The 19,668-nt window shown below is 44.6% G+C and overlaps 1 protein-coding gene across 7 annotated transcripts in view; it reads right to left on the bottom strand.

Annotated features, from left to right (window-relative positions):
* FGGY (FGGY carbohydrate kinase domain containing) overlaps window positions 1–19,668 on the bottom strand; it is a 419,676-nt gene that overhangs the window by 180,644 nt on the left and 219,364 nt on the right. For 6 of the 7 annotated variants that reach the window (XM_090047285.1, XM_090047289.1, XM_090047291.1 and 3 more), the window contains 3 exons: window positions 8,968–9,186; window positions 4,234–4,345; window positions 1,889–2,040 (listed from right to left, as the gene is read on the bottom strand). In XM_090047285.1, coding sequence (XP_089903411.1) covers window positions 1,889–2,040; window positions 4,234–4,345; window positions 8,968–9,168 — 465 coding nt within the window. In that variant the 5' untranslated portion in view covers window positions 9,169–9,186. Of the gene's footprint in view, window positions 1–1,888; window positions 2,041–4,233; window positions 4,346–8,967; window positions 9,187–16,300; window positions 16,408–19,668 lie in introns of those variants that run through there. The other variant, XM_090047288.1, reaches the window with a different exon arrangement.

Here is a 19,668-nt window from a genome sequence, read left to right as displayed (position 1 = left end):
AGTGACCAGCTGTATGACATTCATGGCTCAAAGGAGGAAAGTATTTAATAGAAAGATATTCATATTTCATTACAGCACCTACAAACAACATTAATTAGCATTAATCTGTCACTATCTGCTTCTGCCAGTCAACTCCTTTGACCTTCCCTCGTCTGCACCTTGTTACAGTACAACGTCTCATGTTTGTAAGGATAGGAGACTTCAGCTGTTCAGAGCTGACAGAACATAATTTACATTTGGCCTTCATTAAAATGACAGTGAACATCATTGAGACCAAATGTAAAACCCAGGTTGGTGGAAGTTATAAAAAATTCAAGTGGCAAGCATTTTTCCTTTTATCTGACAGTTATTATTAAAAATCCATATGTCACCCTACAACACAGAAAATGTAAGTGTAAGAGACAGCAGAAGAGTTCTGCATTATGAATAGAGTTCCTTCCTTCTCCAGACGGACTACTTCCTACAGATGGGACTAAGCAACGTTGGTCCTTTTTCGGAAGACTCTAATTAACAGAGCATTTTCTTTCCCAGGGACTAAAGCTATCTTGAATGATTCCAGTCCTGGATGCGGTGCCTTAGAAGCAATACTTCTGGCTAAGATTGTATGCAACTTCAGATGCCTCCCAGAAATAGCACCTACACCCACAGGCGGACCTAGGATTTTGAAATGCCAGGTGCAGATGGTGTAGTATAGCCCCACTTACAACAAAACACACTTTTCTCTAGGTAAAAAGAAACTAGAATCTTTACTAGTATTTTAGGGGCACAGGGCTATATTATTCAGTTTAAGATCAAGGGAAAAACAAATCTAATTTTACTGGAATTTGCATTCATTTGCTATATCATACATTATGTATCAAAAACACAACAAAGTAGGCAAAAATAATGAAAACATGTTGTTTCTTTAGTCCTGTGGTCATTAGATTTAATTGTACATCTTTTTTCAGATTCATAAATCAAACTCAAGCCTTCTTTAGCATCTGTACAGTGCATCTCATGCTTCACTAAAAGTTATTTCCATGCCTGAGTAAACATCCACCTCAGTTAATGTTTCCAAACTTGAGTTAATGTTTTTGGTTAGAGTTAAAAATAGTCTGCAGGGCCATGACATAGGAGGTATATTACCAGGAGAAGCTAATAGATAGCAGAATTGCAGATCAAAGGCTGGCTTGATTAGTGGAATATTAAGAACGTTAAAAAAGGAGAGAATGTCATTAACACCTGTGGGATGAAGAGTTTAGCAGGAATTGGTAGATTATAATAAACCATGAAGTTGACTCCGTCACTGCTGGCTGAATAGAAATGCTGCTGCCACTGCCAGGCAATTGGTTTTAAACTTTAGATGGACCAGGAATCAAAAGGGGGTGGGGGGGAGAACTGAGCCCCTAAACACCCCGACCCCACCCCGATCCACCCCTGTCTATATTCCCTCTTGCACCTAGAGGGAGCATGTGCAACAATGTAGTAGGCCAGATGCCCACGTATTTAAAGCTGTGTCTGTTTTTAAGGCTTATTCATCTGTAACCCAACTACACATGCTCATCTTTGTTTTTCTAACATGGAAGTCCAAAATATCTATCCTCTTACTGCAAGAGAGATACACGAAATGCCCTGACCTAAAAAACATTTAACCACCTTAGAGACACAGACATTTATAAGCAGGCAATGGAAAAAATGGAATCTCTTAAGATGGACATTTTCCAAGATGCTCAAGGTCAGCCTCACTTAGCTGCCACTAAGCATGGGGGTGAAACTCTCACTGACTCCAGCAGGAACAATTTTCAGCCTAAGCCTAGCCTTCTTTTAGACATCTCATTCTGAAAGTTTTAAAACTTGCAAAGACCTTAGCTATCAGCTAAAAGTCTGGCACAGTTTCAGATATACTTACTTCTTTTATCCACAGCAATTTAGGTGGCTGCATTTCTACAGACATCGTTCCCCCAACATAGCTCAAAGCGCTGTGCTGAGTTCCATTGATCCTGGCTACTTGACTGGCGGCACGATGGTCCATCCACAGAATGATGTTTCTAGTATGGTCCCCTTACCAGAAGAAATTGAAAAAAAAGAGATAGCTGCTTTAGTCTTGGTTTAGTTCTTCATCAATACTAGAAGTTATTTGTTGGTAATCCATTTGGCAACTCCACTTAAGAATACAGAATTTAAATACAGCTCATTTTAATTACAGGGAACCGATATTTAGGGTAAGATTACGGTTCTGCTGAAGCCAGTTTCCAAAAATGCCAAGCTGTCACTACCAAAGCCAGCAAGAGCTGCAGGGACTCAAAACCTTTGAAAATTTAGGCTATAAACAATAGCATCTTTCATCCAAAGCAATGCTTAACAAGCAAGCGTCTTATATGTATTGAACTTTAAAAATGCACAAACTCCTACTCAAGACAGTGTCAACATCATAATAAATTCAAGGTGCATTAAAGTAGTGAATTCAAATGAACCCAGCCAGCCAGCTAGACAACTAGAGGGACTTATTTCTGCCCTTTCACTATTGTGGGAAGCAACCCCTTTAGCCTTTTTCAAAAAAACCATGTATAGTGATAATTTGCTGAAATGTACTCATTGTTGAGGTGGAAGGCCACAGCCCTTGGCAAGACTCCATAACACTTTAGAACAAATGAAGACTATCATATCTCTATTCAACTACCCAGGGAACGCTCGAGAGGTAAAAAGTAATAATCCAACCAACACTCCCAACTCTTGTCTCCTGCTGATAGCACTATATTCCTCAAGTGTATGACAGAGCTACTGATACGTACTTAAACCCCAAAGTGCATTCGGAGGAGAGCAACAATTGCGAAATATATTCATGTTGCTGACAAATTCACACAAGTGGTGCAGCTGCGAGACTGATTACAACATGCACTAGAACAACACCTGCATACATCATTAGAGACTATAGTGCAGTATCAACTTTATTTGATGATAACGTTTTGTAAATATTAAAAAAAATATATCTTTCCTTCTTTTCTGGAGAACTCAAAGAAATAAAAAATGGGAACCAAATTTGATTTATGAAGGGCCAAAACATTTAAGATACAGTTTAAAATAACACATATGGTCAAAGACCATACATATACAAAAAATATAAAGAATGTAACAGGCAAAAATCTGAGGATAACGAAATTATTTTGATAACAGTAGGACGAGGTGACAAGTCTTAATGTAAAAAAGGACTCTTCAAATTGTGACCATGACTATACTTACTGAATGATGCACAAACCAAATATTAATTAGTAATTGTGCAAACTGCCTTCATTACCCAGATTCACTTTTGAGGATTCTTCTGAATCATTTAGTCAAAAATTGATGTAAATCAAATTCTTTAAACCATTATGCTGACCTCTGCAGTAGCACTAGTTCCCTAATTTAATAGACACTTTAGCTAACAACATAATATTATTAGCTAGAAATAATTATCTCAGTCTCACAAGTATAGTAATATGAACAATCTCACTCTAGTCTACTATCACAGAGGCTGGCAGCCATTAAAACTAGTGGTTTGCAACTTTTTTCGACTCAAAGCACACCTTGGAAAATGCCAGCTTTTAACTTTTATTCATTTTTTGTCTAGATAACTAATAGAACAATTTTTCTGGTGCAAAGAACTCAGAAAAATGACTACAGGTCAGAATGCTTTCACAATATGGATTCCTATTTGACATCTCTGGCTTTATCTTCCGAATCGTGTGTAAGTATTTGCACATATAACATAACTAATATTGTGCGGCTCCCTGTGGCAGCCTTAAAACAATAGCACGGCATCCCAGGGTGCTATGGAGTCCCGGTTGAGAATCACTGAGTTAAACTGTAGTAGTTCCACACTGTTCAGCTCTCTTTTGAAGCAAGCATGGAAAAAGAGCCCTTTAAAAAGAAACCCCCCCCCCAAAACAGCACTTGTTCAATCTAAAAGAGGAAAAAAAACCCATTTAAAACAAAGACCTCTCTCAGGAAAAAAGCAATATGATGTCAGAGTTAAGCTGAGTGAATATTACTAGGTACCCAGTATTGTTCTAAACTTAAGTGGTTCTGATCTCAGTTTTTCCTGGCATTAGACCTAATGATCAAAATGTAATAAAAATTGCTGTTCTTAAGCGACTTCTATAATTCCACATCTGCAGAATTCAGGCCTTATATGTGGCAGCATGGGTCAAATCCCAGCCTCTGTGAAGTCACCAGCAAACAACTATCTAACCTTAGGTTTTGTCATGAGGGTCTTACCTTCACAATTGACTGCCAAGGGCTGAAACTGCTTATCCACAACAACAAGTGAGCAAGTGGCATCAAAACCAAGCCCTCGAATCCTCTCAGCATCTATGCCACAGACAACTTTCTGTGAAGACACAAGACATCTCTGAATACACAAATGCCCACAGACACACATATAACAAGTGTACCATGGTTTCAGGGAAGAGAGGTTATAAACTGAAGACCCAATGTCAAAGACTTGGGAAATTCAATACCTTAAAAATGCAGGTGCTATATAGTCCAAGAGTTATGCAAACAATGGAAAACTCTTGAGTCAGTAAAATGGGACTCAGACTCATAAAAGGGTTTCTGATGGCCTCTTGGTCCTGCTGCTTCCAGTGCAGAGGGACACAATAGGGAAAGTAAGTTATGCTAACTCTAGCCTTTTCTGAGGGCCATGTCTCAATTGGGCTGTGCTAACTGCACATTCAATGCAAATGTCCACTTAGTATGTGTTTTCGGCATGAACACATGCACTCGTAGCGTAGCAAAGTAAGGACTTTTCAAGGGACATAATACAAGTTCCAGATGACACTAAGCTATGGGGCGAAGTGGACACGCCGGAGGGCAGGGAGCAGCTGCAAGCAGACCTGGACAGGTTAGACAAGTGGGCAGAAAACAACAGAATGCAGTTCAACAAGGAGAAATGCAAAGTACTGCATCTAGGGAGGAAAAATGTCCAGCACACCTACAGCCTAGGAAATGACCTGCTGGGTGGCACGGAAGTGGAAAGGGATCTTGGAGTCCTAGTGGACTCCAAGATGAACATGAGTCGGCAGTGTGACAAAACCATCAGAAAAGCCAATGGCACTTTATCGTGCATCAGCAGATGCGTGACAAATAGGTCCAAGGAGGTGATACTTCCCCTCTATCGGGCGCTGGTCAGACCGCAGCTGGAGTACTGCGTGCAATTCTGGGCGCCGCACTTCACGAAGGATGCGGATAATCTGGAGAGGGTCCAGAGAAGGGCCACTCGTATGGTTAAGGGCCTGCAGGCCAAGCCCTACGAGGAGAGACTAGAGAAACTGGACCTTTTCAGCCTCCGCAAGAGAAGGTTGAGAGGCGACCTGGTGGCTGCCTATAAGTTCGTCAGGGGGGCACAGAAGGGAATTGGTGAGTATTTATTCACCAAGGCCCCCCTCGGGGGTTACAAGAAATAATGGCCACAAGCTAGAAGAGAGCAGATTTAGATTGGATATTAGGAGGAACTTCTTCACAGTTTGAGTGGCCAAGGTCTGGAACGGGCTCCCAAGGGAGGTGGTGCTCTCCCCTACCCTGGGGGTATTCAAGAGAAGGTTGGATGTGTATCTAGCTGGGGTAATGTAGGCCCAGCACTCTTTCCTGCTTATGCAGGGGGTCGGACTCGATGATCTATTGAGGTCCCTTCCGACCCTAGCATCTATGAATCTATGAATCTATGATTTGGTGCAGTGCTGAGATTGGGACTGACAATCAGCTGACTGCTGCTTCCAGTCCCAGCATTACCCCAGTCTTGAACTAGCTCTAGTGTGATGCCCAGGCTGGACCGACAATTAGCTTATCATTGATCCCCTCCCCAATACTGACCAGAGCTAGTTCATGAGTGCCAGCGGCAGGGACACAGATGGCCCCACAGATCCAGCAATAGGAGAGGATCCAGTAGCAGGAGTGGCACCGTCTTCTGGGCTCAGCTGCACGTGCCTCCCTCCACCCACCGCCATCGGCAAAGACCTGGCTTGCCCTGGCATGCAAGGACAGGTGCCTGCAGGCTTGGCAGTGCTGGGCACACAGCCAGGAAAGCACAGGCGTGTGGCACAGGGTCACAGGTGGATATGCAAGCTGTGCAAGTCCTCATAGGTGGATGTGCAAGCTGCAGCACATAGTGCCACAGTCGGAGTGGGGCAAGGGTGTGGAAGGACCAGCCTGCGCCAGCCGAGAATTGCTGAGAAGAAAATACGTGCACTGACTAAACAACAAGTGAATCTGCAAGGCTCCTACAAGGTAATCATAAAAATTATAGGAAGTTAGGGTTGGGCCGCCTGCTCAAAGCAGGACCTTCCCCAACTAGATCATCCCAGCCAAAGTTTGTCTAGTCGAGTTTTGAAAACTTCCTAGGGTGGAGCTTCCACCACTTCTCTGGGTAACATGTTCCGGTGTTTTACTACCCTCCTAGTGAGAAAATTCTTTCTAATATCTGATCTAACCTTCCCTTGCTACAACTTGAGATGGCTGCTCCTTGTTCCGTCATCTGCCGCCACTGAGAACTGTCCAGCTCCATCCTCTTTTGAACCTCCCTTCAGTTAGTTAAAGGCTGCTATTAAAATCACCCTTTGGTCGTCTCTTCTCCAGACTAAATAAGCCCAGTTCCCTCAGCCTCTCCTCAGAACTCATGAGCCCTGGCCCCTGCACCATTTTTGTTGCACTCTGCCAGACTTTCTCCAATTTGTCCACATCCTTTCTGTAGTGGGGGGCCCAAAACTGGACACAGTACTCCAGATGTGGCCTCACCAGTGCTGAACAGAGAGGGGTGATCACTTCCCTTGATCTGCTGGCAACACACCTCCCAATGCAGCCCAGGATGCCGTTAGCCTTCTTGGCAACAAGGGCACACTGTTGGCTCATGTTCAGCTCATTGTCCACTGTGACCCCCAGGTCCTTTTCTGCAGAGCTGCTGCCCAGGCAGTCAGCCCCCAGCCTGTACTGGTGCATGGGACTGTTCTGTCCTGAGGGCAGGACTTTGCCCTTGTCCTTGTTGAACCTCATGAGATTCCTTTCAGCCCAATTCTCCAGTTTGTAATGAAGCAACAAACTGTCACTGCTCGGTGACAATACAAACATCACTGTTTAATTAGCACCATATGCAAAAAATTTTCCTTAGAGCTTCTCTGCACCAAGGAATCACCCTTGGTCCCTTTTTACAGGCCCTGAAAGGTCTTTAGTGCTAAGAGATTATATTTTAAGGATATGAAGGAGGCCCGAGGGGAACGGCAAAGCCATTTACAATGAAAAAACATTAAGCGGGCCTAGTTAAAGGGCCCCTGTTTTGTTTTAGTCTCCATCTAGTTGCTTCCCCCTCCCCCTGTCCCTTTTCTTTCCTCCTCCTCTCACCTCCTCTATCTCAGGGCACTACAGAGCCAGGCTCATTAATGTTTGAAAAGGCTGATCAATAACAAGAGAATGGTGAACTGTCCATCTGCAAATTACCAGGCATTGCATGAATATTTAAAAAGCCAACCTCAGAACATGGAGCAGTCTGGGGCTGGAGCTTTTTAAAGAGGAATAAAAGGACCTTTACATACTGCCAGGATGCATAAGAAAGGTTCCTACCCAACGGACACAACAGACGAGAAAGCGCTGCTCCCTGATGCATTCAGTGTTGCAAATTTTACTTGAGTCTTCCATTTCATAAAGTAGCACAATACATACAAGCATGAATGCTATTCTTATGCCTAACACTTATTTTATTTGCATACTGCCCAAAGACATTAATTAGGATCAGGAGTTCATTGTGCCAGGTATCATCTCTTCAAGAAGGGAACTTAACATTTTTCAGCCCTTGTTAAGGTGGAGAAAGATAACACAGAAGTCCTGTTTGGCCCCAGTGAATCACAGCTGCTCAGCTTCAGTTCAAGTCAATGGGCACAGACAGAAGTGATATTTGTCGCATGATCAGCCCCCTGAAAGCGCTCTACAGCCATGTCCTGACACATGCACACAGCCGCAGAGAGCTTTAAGAGTGGCAGATTGCATGAAAAGTTAAGCCTCCTCATATAAGTTATTAGATGAAGGTGCTCCACTTTAACTCTAGGGGACAACTCAAGTTCCCTAAGGCACTCCAATTTGTCCTGTGATTGGGGCTGGGCTCCCCTGGGGCTGTCAGCAAGAAGGAAGGGGAGACGGGTGAGGGGGAAGCCAACAGCAGCGAGCTGCTGGCTGGGGTTTGCCAGACCTGAGCTGGAGCGGGAAGGGAGTGGATCAGAGCCCCCCTGCCTCATGCCCCCTGGCCTCCTTCCCCTCCAGCGTAGACTGAGCAAACCCCAGCCAGCTGCCAACAGTGCCAGAGCTGGGATGGAGGGAGAAGAGTCAGACTGGGGAGAGGGGCAGCTCCTTGGCTGGTGAAAGGGGCGTCTACTCAGATGGCTGCTCACCTACAGGCGCAATCCCCGCCCCGCAACCCAACAGAAGAACCTCTGTTGGGTTGGGGGGCACTAACTCATGGGGCTTTATGTAAAGCACTATAAGTTAGAGCAGGGGCCTGCATGTCTGTCAGCACCCAATACGCCAGCAAGCTTTGAGCAACCCTGACTCCCAAGAGTAAGACTTCTCTTGAGGCTAAGATATGGACCAATGAATCGAGATCTCAGACTTGGTCCTTCATTCACTGAGCAAATCTTCCATCCACACTAATGCAAAAGCAGGGCCCTGGGTTCTATTTCCAGCAATACAGATTTGGTTTGTGACCCTGGACAAGTCATTCCCATCTCTACGGCTCTCAAACTCCTCTCCCCGCTGCCACCATTTCCATTTTGGAAAACAAGGATTTTTTTGTGTGTGATGTTACCATCATCTGTATTTGGGAAGCACCCCTGTGCTAAAAGATTATTACAGCTTGGCAGAATACAGCAGGCACAACTGGACAGGAAGCCACGGGCATCAGCTGGCAGCCTGTATCTTATTTTACCTGCTGAAGTACAGCCTGTATTGGCTTCAGCTTAGTCCCCCACCTACCTTTGTCACTGTGCAACAGGCAGCCCAGATGTCATCAGAGGACTGCTCATAGTAGTCTGGTTGGGGTTCCCAAATTTGGATTGGCTGATCTGCATGCGCCACTACTGCCCCAAACTGGTCTACCAAAGCCGCACGGACACTTGCTGTTCCGACATCAATTCCAACATAGTAATTTACCAGGTCCTGCTTGTTGCTATGCATTTTAATAACCCTGTAAAGCTGCAAGAGGGAAAAAAAAATCCGGTTTAAAACCACATGTATAAAGTGATGAAGAAAAGCTGCATGACATGAAACAGTGTGCAGGTGTTGTGTAGGCACTTTTGAGCATTTGAGATGAAAGGTGAACAATATATTTGAAAGTCTTCATTTCAATTTGTAAAATGAATTTGTTTATGCAACCCCTGTAGTACGAGGGCTGTTTTTGTTCAATTATTTTTGTATATGAGCTGAAGTGGCATAAATGTTCCTGGAAAGCACATTGCCAATTTGCATGCAGGAGTACACTTAATAGGAATGTTTGATCACCCATCCAATCAGGGAACACGCATAATACCCTATGACAAAGCTGATTGATCACAAGTACCAAATTTGCCTAGTAAATATTTGTAGAATTAAAGCAAATTCACAAAGGAATTTGTTGACTACTAAAAAGAAGCTAAAAGTTGAAAACTAAAAGAGAATTAAGAGAATAAAAGAGAATTTAGGGTTACTTAACCCCAGTGCTCTTTCCTGCCTGGAGCAGGGGGGTGGACCTAATGATCTACCAGGTCTTTCCGACTCCAGAAATCTATAAATCTTTAAGCTTATTGTTTAAATTATTCACTATTCGTTGTTCACTGAGCTCTATGAAGTGGTAAAAGCTGACAAAAATCACTGTTTTTAATTTCTCACAGATTGCCCTTAATTAATTATTAATATTTATGTATTGGTCATGTTGAGAGAACAGCTAAATAATAGTTGATACCAAGTGTCTTGAGGGTCCAGACAAGCACCCAAAAGTTTGTTCAGATGCTGAAAGAAATAAAGTTGCTGAAGCCTGCAAATTTGAACTGGCATTTATTTTCTAATTTTTAGAATGTAACCCAATCACACATCAAGTTTTGGTACATGCTGTTTCTATAACATACCAAAATAGCCTAACTTAAAAAAAAATAAAAAGAAGTCAGCTACAAAATCTTGCTGACAAATAGCAGTGGTGTTATTTGTGATTGAGAGTTATCTGGTTTTCATTTTCCCCAATCTTTCCCCATGCAGTCATGTTCTGCATATCCATCCAATTATACTGCCTTTACCAATGCCTCCCCATTATTTATTGAATAGGATTTTATAGCTGTCACAAACACGGCTGCAGAGAGCACTGAGCTTCTCCCCACTGTGCTGCTACTTGTCCACGGAACAAATTGAGGTTGCCCTGGGATAGCTCCTACCCCAGCGAGCCTTGGATCCACTTTCCTTATACCAAACCCTGCAGCTGAGGTGAGGCAATCCCTGGCAGCCTAGGTGGGCACCCCATTGGGTTATGGAAGAATATTTTAGCTTGGGCTTGCCTGGAATATCATGTGCCTAAAAATTACAGGCAATCAGTAAGGAGCCAAACGACAAAAAGGTTTATTACCTAGGCTACAAGGATAACGCAAGCAAAACTGACTACAGATTTGGAAACAGACAAATAAAACAAGACAGACTATGCAAGTCTGTTTACATGTATGCCCCTGCTCCCAATGGATGATCACAAGAACAGATCAGTACCACAATAGGCAGAGAAAAATCAATGCATCAAGGCAATCCAGAACTGTAGGGAACAGACCACCTTGATCAAGGATCCTTCCTGGTGCATCCTGCCAACAGCCCCATTTCTGTCCTACCAAGCAGAGTCCAGCTTAAATGCCTTTGCAAGCAGAGGGATGCGATTTCTCACAGGCACAGAACAGCCATTTACAGCCTTAGCCATTACAAATCAAGAGATTACATTCTTCCCACAAGCCAACTGGAAACCAGCATAGATGATGATGCTAGCTCCACTGGCTCTCAATAGGATGCTCTGCTCAGTGCTCACAAAGGGGCTGATCTGGCACTGTTATAGTCAAGGGAAGTAGGATTAGACTTTAAGGCACCAGTACTTCAAAGACTTGCATACATCCATAACTTTAAAGCATATGAGTAATCCTCTGCTACTCAGTGAGACTACTCACGTTTCAAATTAAGCATGTGTGTCATTCTTAGGAGGAATAAGACTTTGGTGGCCAGGTGCCTTCTGGACCAAGTTCCAGTGAGCAGTCGCACACTAAATCAGCATGTGGGACAAACACTAGGGCTGTGCAAAGCTTCGGGTGCTTATTCAATTTTGAGGACATTCAGTCCAATTCGGTGGCCAAATCTCTGAATCCGAATCGAATCATGGGATCAATGAAGAGGTCTGAATTGATTCATATCAAGCTCTCCATATCGATTTGGAAAAGATTCAGAGAGCTTCAGCACTTCAGGCAGTCCCTGCTTACTGCCCCAGGGAGCTGGACCTGGACTCCGTGCTGGTATGTAGGAGCCGGAGAGGGTGGGGGCTGGAGGAGGAGAAAGGAGCCGATGGGGGACCCCTGCCAGGTCCCATCCCCTGCCTGCTCCTCCAGCACCCCTTTGTGCCCCCTGACCCCTGCCCACTGCCCCAGCTCCCCACCCCCCAATGGCTTCTCTGCCCACCCCAGCTCCCGACCCTTTAAAAGAAAAACAAAAAAACACCCCGAACTCACCAGCTCCTGCAGCAGCCTTGGGGCTTTTGGAGGCTCATGGAAGAGCCCCCCATGAAGCGTGGGGCAGTGGGGGGGGCAGCAGGGATTGCCTCCCCCCCACTGGGCAGGAGCCGGTGAGTCTGGCGGGGGGTTGATTATTTTTTTTAAAGGGTCGGTAGCTGGGAAGGGCAGGGCAGCCATGGGGGGGCTGTGGGATTGGGCAGGGGTTGGGGGGCTCATGGTAGAGCCCCCTCATGGCATGGGGTAGTTGGGGGCAGCAGGGATTCCCGGCCCCTCCTCCCCCATCTGGCAGCAGCTGGCAAGTGCTGGGTGGGGCAGCTATGGGGGGGCAGGGAGAGCAGCGGGGGATCGGGGGAGGTCATGGCAGACCCCCCCCATGTGGCACGGGGATCGTCCCCTGCCCGGCAGCAGCTGGTGAGTGCAGGCTTTTTTTTTCTTCTTCAAGGAAGCTGGGACCAGGCGGGGGCTGGGAGAGTCAGCAGGGGATGGGGCCTGTGTGATTCAGAGATTCAGCTGATTTGGTGGCAGCTGAATGTCCGAATCAGATTAGGCCAAATCAATTTGGGACAGTGATTTGAAACACCGAATAGGACCACTGTTCCCCAAATCAGCCAAATCCCAATCCAAAGCTAATACTAGCCGCTTCACACAGGCCTAATAAACACCCTGTAGAAACCTCATTAGCACAAAGATCAAGGGACTTGGGAATATTTGATCATCTTACCGCTGCTTCTGAAGTTCCACTGGGCAGAAGCAGCTTAGACAGTACTATCTAGAGGTCCTGTTAAGTACAAACAATGACTGATCAAATATAGTCATGAAGGTGGATTTAATACTCAAATCACAGTCTAATACTTAAGAACACTAGCAAGAAATCTGACTTTATTTCCTTCCCCTGAGTGACAAAGGTTAAATACTCTTGTCACATTACAGAGGGCAATATTTGTTGACTTCAGTGATTATTATTATACTAGCAAATTGCCCGTCAAGAAAGACAGGGGGGTGGGAGGGCACAGAGCGCCGCCACCCAACACCCCGTGCTGCCGCTGCCTCCCAGGAGCTGGGGGGAGGAAGGGGGAAGCTTGCATGTGGCACCTGGTGCCGCCACCCATCTCCCCGCATTGCTGCCACTCCACATCCAGCCCCACACCACCTTCCCCCTGTGTGTGGCCCCATGGCCACCCCCTCCCCTCCCCACATCCGGGCCTGTGCCCCCCCACTGTGCTGACCCCACCACCCTGCGCTGCCACTCCTTCGCGTCCACCCACGCAACACCTCCCTCCCCCTCTGCATCCAGCCCCACACCACGCACCTCCCCTCTCCCCTGCTCTGCATCTGTGGCCCTCTCTGCTGGATCCATGCCCAACCCCTCATTTTAGATGGGCATGCTTGATGCAGCACTGGACCCATGCCCCACTGGGAGCCATACCCCCCAAGGGCATTACAGACAGACAGAAAGACACAGGGATACACACACAGATGGACCAAGCCCTTTATATATATACAGAATTTACCAGTTGGGGATGCCCACCACAATACACTACAACCTGCTTATTCCTCCAGTGTTCACTGGGTTGTAAAGCACTATCAGCAAAAGATAACATTCCCATTCCAATTTTATACGTTATTTCCCAACAATCAGTTTAGAAAGTTGACTTGAAAGCCTGATAGCTACTAGCTAGGAATATTACTCTAAATAAATTGCATAAAATAAACTGTTCTTGATATTATCTTATGAATTCCCCTGTTTTGCCTTCTTTAGGTGCTGCCTCTGTCTGCTGACTCATAAAAAAGAAAGAACCACAAGAAAAGCCACTAAGTAGATTTCATTTTTATGAGATAGGAAAAAAAGCCTATTTCTGACATTTTTCACATCAGAGAAAGTGAAAATATTCTCTCCCCTCTTACACACACACAGAAAGCAGTTACTCCTAAATTATTATTCCTTTACTTTACGTGGTATCCTTGATTTTAGATCATTAATGCTTTTTGGTACACTGAGGGCACATCGAACAGATGTTAGAGAATTAAGCTACATAGTACATCTTTACTCAGCACTTAAAATTATGGCTTTGCATTGGATTCTCACCACAAGCATTTCAAAAATTGGAACTCAATCAACCCATAGAACATTTGCTTTCCTTTTTTCCCTTACTAAGCAACAAAAGTAATGAGGGCGTTTGGCTGCTCATGAGAGAGTGAGCTTGTTTATGTGCTTATATAGTAGTATATACTACAGCCGAGGACGCTGCCACTGTTTTACTTCTGAAAGTTCTTCTTTTGTATGGCATCCGATATCAACTTCCAAATCTATAAACCACTATCTGGTATAATCGCTCCATGTACAGGTTCCATCTACCCCATCCGGGCATTTGCAAAGCCCCGTTTGGGCATTGCAGCTTTTGATTAAGCGTCGTGCTGTTTGCTGGACACCAAATTCACAAAGGGGGCTGTCCAAGACGTTTACCTGACCCATGCATTTCAGCTTGACCCATGCATTTCTGTCAAGGTTGTGCCCAATGGGGGACTTGTTTGGTGTTGGTATAAAATAGGTTTGGTAGGAACAAAAACAGAAACAGTAGGAACAGGTTGGTAGGAATAGGTTTCACCTTTCCCAGCAGTCAGCCTACTCCATTAGGCTGCCCGTAGGTTTGGTTCAAAATCCCCAGTCTCCTTTCAGGACCTCGTGGGCTTCATGTATAAATGGTTTACAACTTTTACGCCTCTTAAGCCTCCATCTGTTCAGGTCTTCACTTAGCAGTTGATGGAGCAAGTGATTTTTGTCATCTTGTGCCTCTAATGCCAGTAACGATGTTAGGGTCCATCTCCTTATATCATTTGGTCTAATGCCTGAGCATACAGGGAGTACATCTGTGTTTAAGCTGCGCATCCTCATTTTTTTCCAATTTCAATTTTCTGAAAATTGACTGAAAGCCAGCAAGAAACAGTCAAGGTAACGGACTCCAAAACCAAAAACTCCTTTTTTAGCTAGTCTTCCTTTCTCTAATGGCTCTTGATTCAACTTTTTAGGGAAGCAATGTCATGTCTTATGATAACAAAAAATGAAAAATTAAACATTAACCAGCTTGTTTTCCTTCCAGCTAGCACTTGTAGCAAAGCAGGCTTTCTGAGCCATGGAGGTTGTTCAGAGGACAACAACTCTGCAACACGATCTGATACGCTTGCACAAACATCACTGGATGCCAAGGGCTTTTCTGGACTACAGTTCACTTGAGATTTAACCAACTTGTCATCTGGATCCACAAGAAAGCAATCATCTCTAGGTCACAAGTGTCACTGCCAGGGGTCTTGGTGCAACAGCCTAATACAGTCCCTGAAAAACTAAATTCTCGACAGAGTTATCCGTAGAAAAGACTTGACCAAACTATTCCATCATCATTTGAAACATGCTTTGGTACCGGAGGGGAATCCAAACTGAGAACAGGACCCATAATAACAGCCCCAGATGTATTTGAGGCCACAAGTGGGTCACAGTACAAACTTCCAGGCTCTGAACTCTGAAACTGAAACTCACGGCCTCAGACGAGGGATATTGTGAGCGCTGTTTTATATTCATCACTGCCATGGGAGAGTTACTGCAATGAATCTGAACCCAGGAAAACAGGGCAATCTCAGAGTATGACACAGCCAAGGAGAAACGCAGTCAGAAAGGTCTTTTCCTTGGGAATGATATTTATAACCAGCAAGTACGATAAACTACAGAAACCAAAACTGAAAAGGAAACAAAACTTCCAAGGTTGGGGTGCAAGCTGGAGCCCCCTTCCCCAAGGCCACACTGTCCTCTCTGAACTGAGCATGGGGGAGGCAGAGGTCTTTGCTTGAACACACATGCAAGGAGAGGAAAAAACTGGGCTGAGGTTTTCACTGCAAGCAGGCGATAGCTTTGTACCTTGTCATTCCCTGAGGCCGCGAGCTATTTGGCAACAACCCTGTAACTATGCCAAGCGTGTCACCCTGCAGCCAAATGGACCACCTTTCACTTCCATGGGCTGCCCATTGCAGAACAGAAGGCTTTGATTTGAGGTGGGGGGAGGGCATGGGGGAGTATTATTATTTTGAATTTGCAAGCAGAAAAAAAAGGGGACAACAGATATAAAAGGAAAGGCCCTCCCAAAACTTGACAGTGGCACTCTGAAATCACAATCACTGTAATGGGACCTCCAGCCAAAACCTCCTCCGAGCACTGGGGCAGCAATAGCCCCCTCCTCCACCATGAATCGTAGCAGGGACAGACCAGCTTTTCAAACAAGTATTTATGATCAAAGGGCAGCAGCATATGATAAATATTTATATGGTCCATTAAATAATAGTCTGTATAAATATTATTCAAAATGTGTGTGCTGGAAACCACAGACTTCCCAGTTTATCCTTAAACAAATGTGCTAGTTTTCCCACATCGGCAGTGAAAAAGAGAGAGAGCAGGCAGAGAGACAGCCATTTGCAAAAACATTTCAATAAAAAAAGAAAAAAGAAAATCCTGAACATTGTTTGTTTTACTTTAAAAGGAATGACTGAGAAGCCAGACAAGCATTTTGTTACAGCTCAGTACTAAGCTCAGTTTGTCTTACCTTACTTTATGGTTATCAGATTGCCAAGACATACTCTTCTGATAAAGCTACTGTACAAGGAGACACTACAGACACACACACACACACACACACACACACACACACACCCCCCCCACCGAGCAGACTGGTGCTCAGCAGAAATATTTATCAGCTGCAAGTACAGATTTGGTGGTGTCATATGCTAAAGACTAGGAATTAGGAAGGATTGACACGTCTCTTTTAAACTTTGATCTTTGGAACGTTGCGGGCCATTCAAGCCCAGAGATCATGTGTAAATAGTATGTTTTTAGTACTGCAGCTGTGCTTTTCTAGGGATTATGGGGAAAAAAGATTAGCAGGGCATCAAATTATGTTTCATAATCTCAATATGAAAGGTTCTAAACATTACGTTAAACAAGAACGGCATGTCAACATCACAGCCCTCATAGAAGGGAAAAAATGGAAGGAGTGTTTCTGAAAACATTGGGCCGCGTAGGAAAATTCAGCGCTTTGACAGCTTTTTAGTGATACACTAAGCTAAATAATGGTAGCAGAGCAGTCCAGCTCACATCTTAAAGGGAATGTATTCCATTTCCTTCTCCAGGATATTCGGTTCCTGTTGGGACATGATCAAAGGAACAAACAGAAGGGTGGCTGGTTTTTTGTGGGGGGGAGGTAGGGAGCAGGGCATGGGATGGGGACTGCTTTTAATAGTGATTAATGCCCTGAAAGCCAAAGGGGCAGTGCTATAAACCTATGAGCAATGGCTTATTTTCAAATTCTTCAATGTCAAAAGAGAAAAAGCACACTCACAAAAACTCCATGGGCTTTAGAGTTTGTAACCATGCTGACAAGGAAAAGAATGAAACACTCAAACACTTGCTCTAGGTTGCTATTTATCACTGTATTGCTATTTTATTCAAAGTAAAAAAAAAAATTCTAGTGGGTTTGTTTTTTTTTTAATTCCCTGGTAGTACTAATTACTCTGATGGCTCTTTCCCACAGCAATGCACTCTCCAAGGATGGGGAGAATGAGATGAAACTAAGAAGTGACTTTTCCAAGTTCAGTAACAGTCGTGCACCAGATCCTGGCATCCAAATTCCCAGTCTCAAACTCTGACTACCTGCCTATTCCACCCCACAATTTCTTTATAATATAATACTCAAATCGCTGCACACCAGAACCAAGAACTGGATTACTGAACTAGTAGAAACCCCGCCGCCTCCATCTCTCTTCACAACTAACCTCCAGTCTAAACCCATGCGGTCTTCTGATCTTCCAATTCTGTTTTCCTTCCTAACCCTCAAGATGTATTTGAATGAGCACCGATGTTTTTATCTTTTTATTTCTAGTCGTCTCTGCTCTCATACCCAACGGTGCAAGTCTGAGACATTCTTGATTTATACTAGCATCGCTAAAAGCAAAATCTGGCCCCTCCATGATTTTGAAACCAAAAGCATCATCCAAGTAAATTGTCAAAATGACCAAAAAGCAACACAGCAGAGCACAAATGAGTAAGCAAAGTGGTTTTATTTTTCTGAGGAAAGAGACTCAGTCATTGATTTGTGAGAGAAAACTCAGCTACCTAAGCATGACAGATGTCAACAAAAATCACCTCTACCAAATGAACGATAAAGCTAATAATTTCTGAATAATTAATTAAACCAGTCTGTGGCATAGCAGGAGACTGATGCTCTTGTCTTGAGCTTTTATACAAGGTGCACGGTAATACCAACCAACAGGCTCCTGGTTCATGCCTGTTGTCCCTTGGTACGATCATAATACAAATCATAAATCAGATACACTGCAAATAATAATAGCGGTGATAGAAGTAATGCTGCTTGTGAATTTTGCCCTTCTTTTTCATCGATGGTTCATTCAGAAGCACACCTCAATCCCTACTCATCACTTTGCTGCGCTCAACTGCTCAATGAATAATTCAGGTAAAAACATCTCAGCCTTTGAGATGTCTCCAAGCAGCTCACTGCAAGTCACTGGTTGCGCTGCATGGCTGAACTCGTGAGTCAGATTATATCATTCTGCTCCTTGAGTGGATACCTGAAGCCTTTCTGTGAACATATGAAAAACAAATAGCAAACAATAAATGTAGGTATGTTGAACAGCAACAGCAAGAGGAGGCAGACAGGTGGGAAGACCCTGCGCAGTGGCTGCCCGAGACAGCCAGCAAGGGTGCGTACATCACCCAAGACAGGAACTACTTCTCTCTCAGTGCTCGATGTGGAAAAACAGCATGCCAGTAAGATGTCTTGGGAATGAAGAGCTGCTGAGCAGAGTCAGAGCCAGACCTACAGAAAGCTAGCTCAGGGGGAGAAAAAAAAAAGGCCCTTGCAGCCCTTCAGTCTCCAGGCAATTCCCAAGGCACTGCCGCTCCAAGACGAAATGGTGATGAATAAAGAGGTTGTTTGCATTTCTGGGTTATAAGCGTGCATTCCAGCTCCATGACTTCTGGTCCTTTCGCCACCGCATTTTGCCTCCTCCTCATGTAAGAAATGACCCATGAAGCCTTGGCTCTTGGGTGAACTGCATCTCTTTACCTGTTCCCCTCCAGCATGAGAGAGAGCAGCAAACTGCTCTCTCTGGAGCAGCAGGCAGGGACTGGCAGGAAAAAGGAAGACAACAGAGACCTGCAAAGAAAATGCGGGTCTGCCTGGCACATGGAGGCAAAGGAAGAAGACACAGGAACTCCTCTGTATTTCCAGCTGCAACTACTTTGGGGCAGTTTGGGTCGAATGTCACTTATAATGAAGGTGCTTGATCCTGCGCCCATTGGAATCAGTGGATCAACAGCAGATTTTAGAAATCTTGTAACATCCCCAGTACTCACCCAAGTCATGTAACTCTTTTAACAAAACAAGAGCTACGATTCCACAGCGCACTGGACGTCGAAAGCATTGACCTCTCCACACCAGAACAGAGCCCTTGCTTAGGAAAGCTGTTGCAGCCGTGCTGGCAACCACCCCTGTCCTCAGTGGGATCACTGTGTACCTGGAGATCTGGTAGGAGGGGCTGTTTTCTTTTCCACTAACGACGTGAAAACAGAAACTGTGCAATCCAACTATTACATGAGATCTGATTCCAACAGCTGTGTGGATAGCCAACAAGAGGCAAGCATACCCCCGGGAATGCAGAGATCCCCCTGGAGCAATGTTGACTCTTTCATGACCATCCTAACCTAGCCTAGGCAGGGGGAAAGAGAGAACAAGGTGGCTATGACACTCAGATTCATGAACATTAACATTTAAGCTGTTCACCGCTTTTGTTTTCCTCTTTGCTACAATGGGAATGAGAAAGGACGGGGGAAAAAAAGAGTGATGCCTGACTGACATAAATCATGTAATGAAGAGAACCTCAGGTGGGCCTATATTGC

This window comes from Crocodylus siamensis, chromosome 5, assembly GCF_052110815.1.
Source record: "Crocodylus siamensis isolate JL-2025a chromosome 5, ASM5211081v1, whole genome shotgun sequence".
Taxonomy (NCBI): domain Eukaryota; kingdom Metazoa; phylum Chordata; order Crocodylia; family Crocodylidae; genus Crocodylus; species Crocodylus siamensis.
Note: the sequence above shows the minus strand (reverse complement) of the source record. Positions and strands in the feature narration are given on the sequence as shown.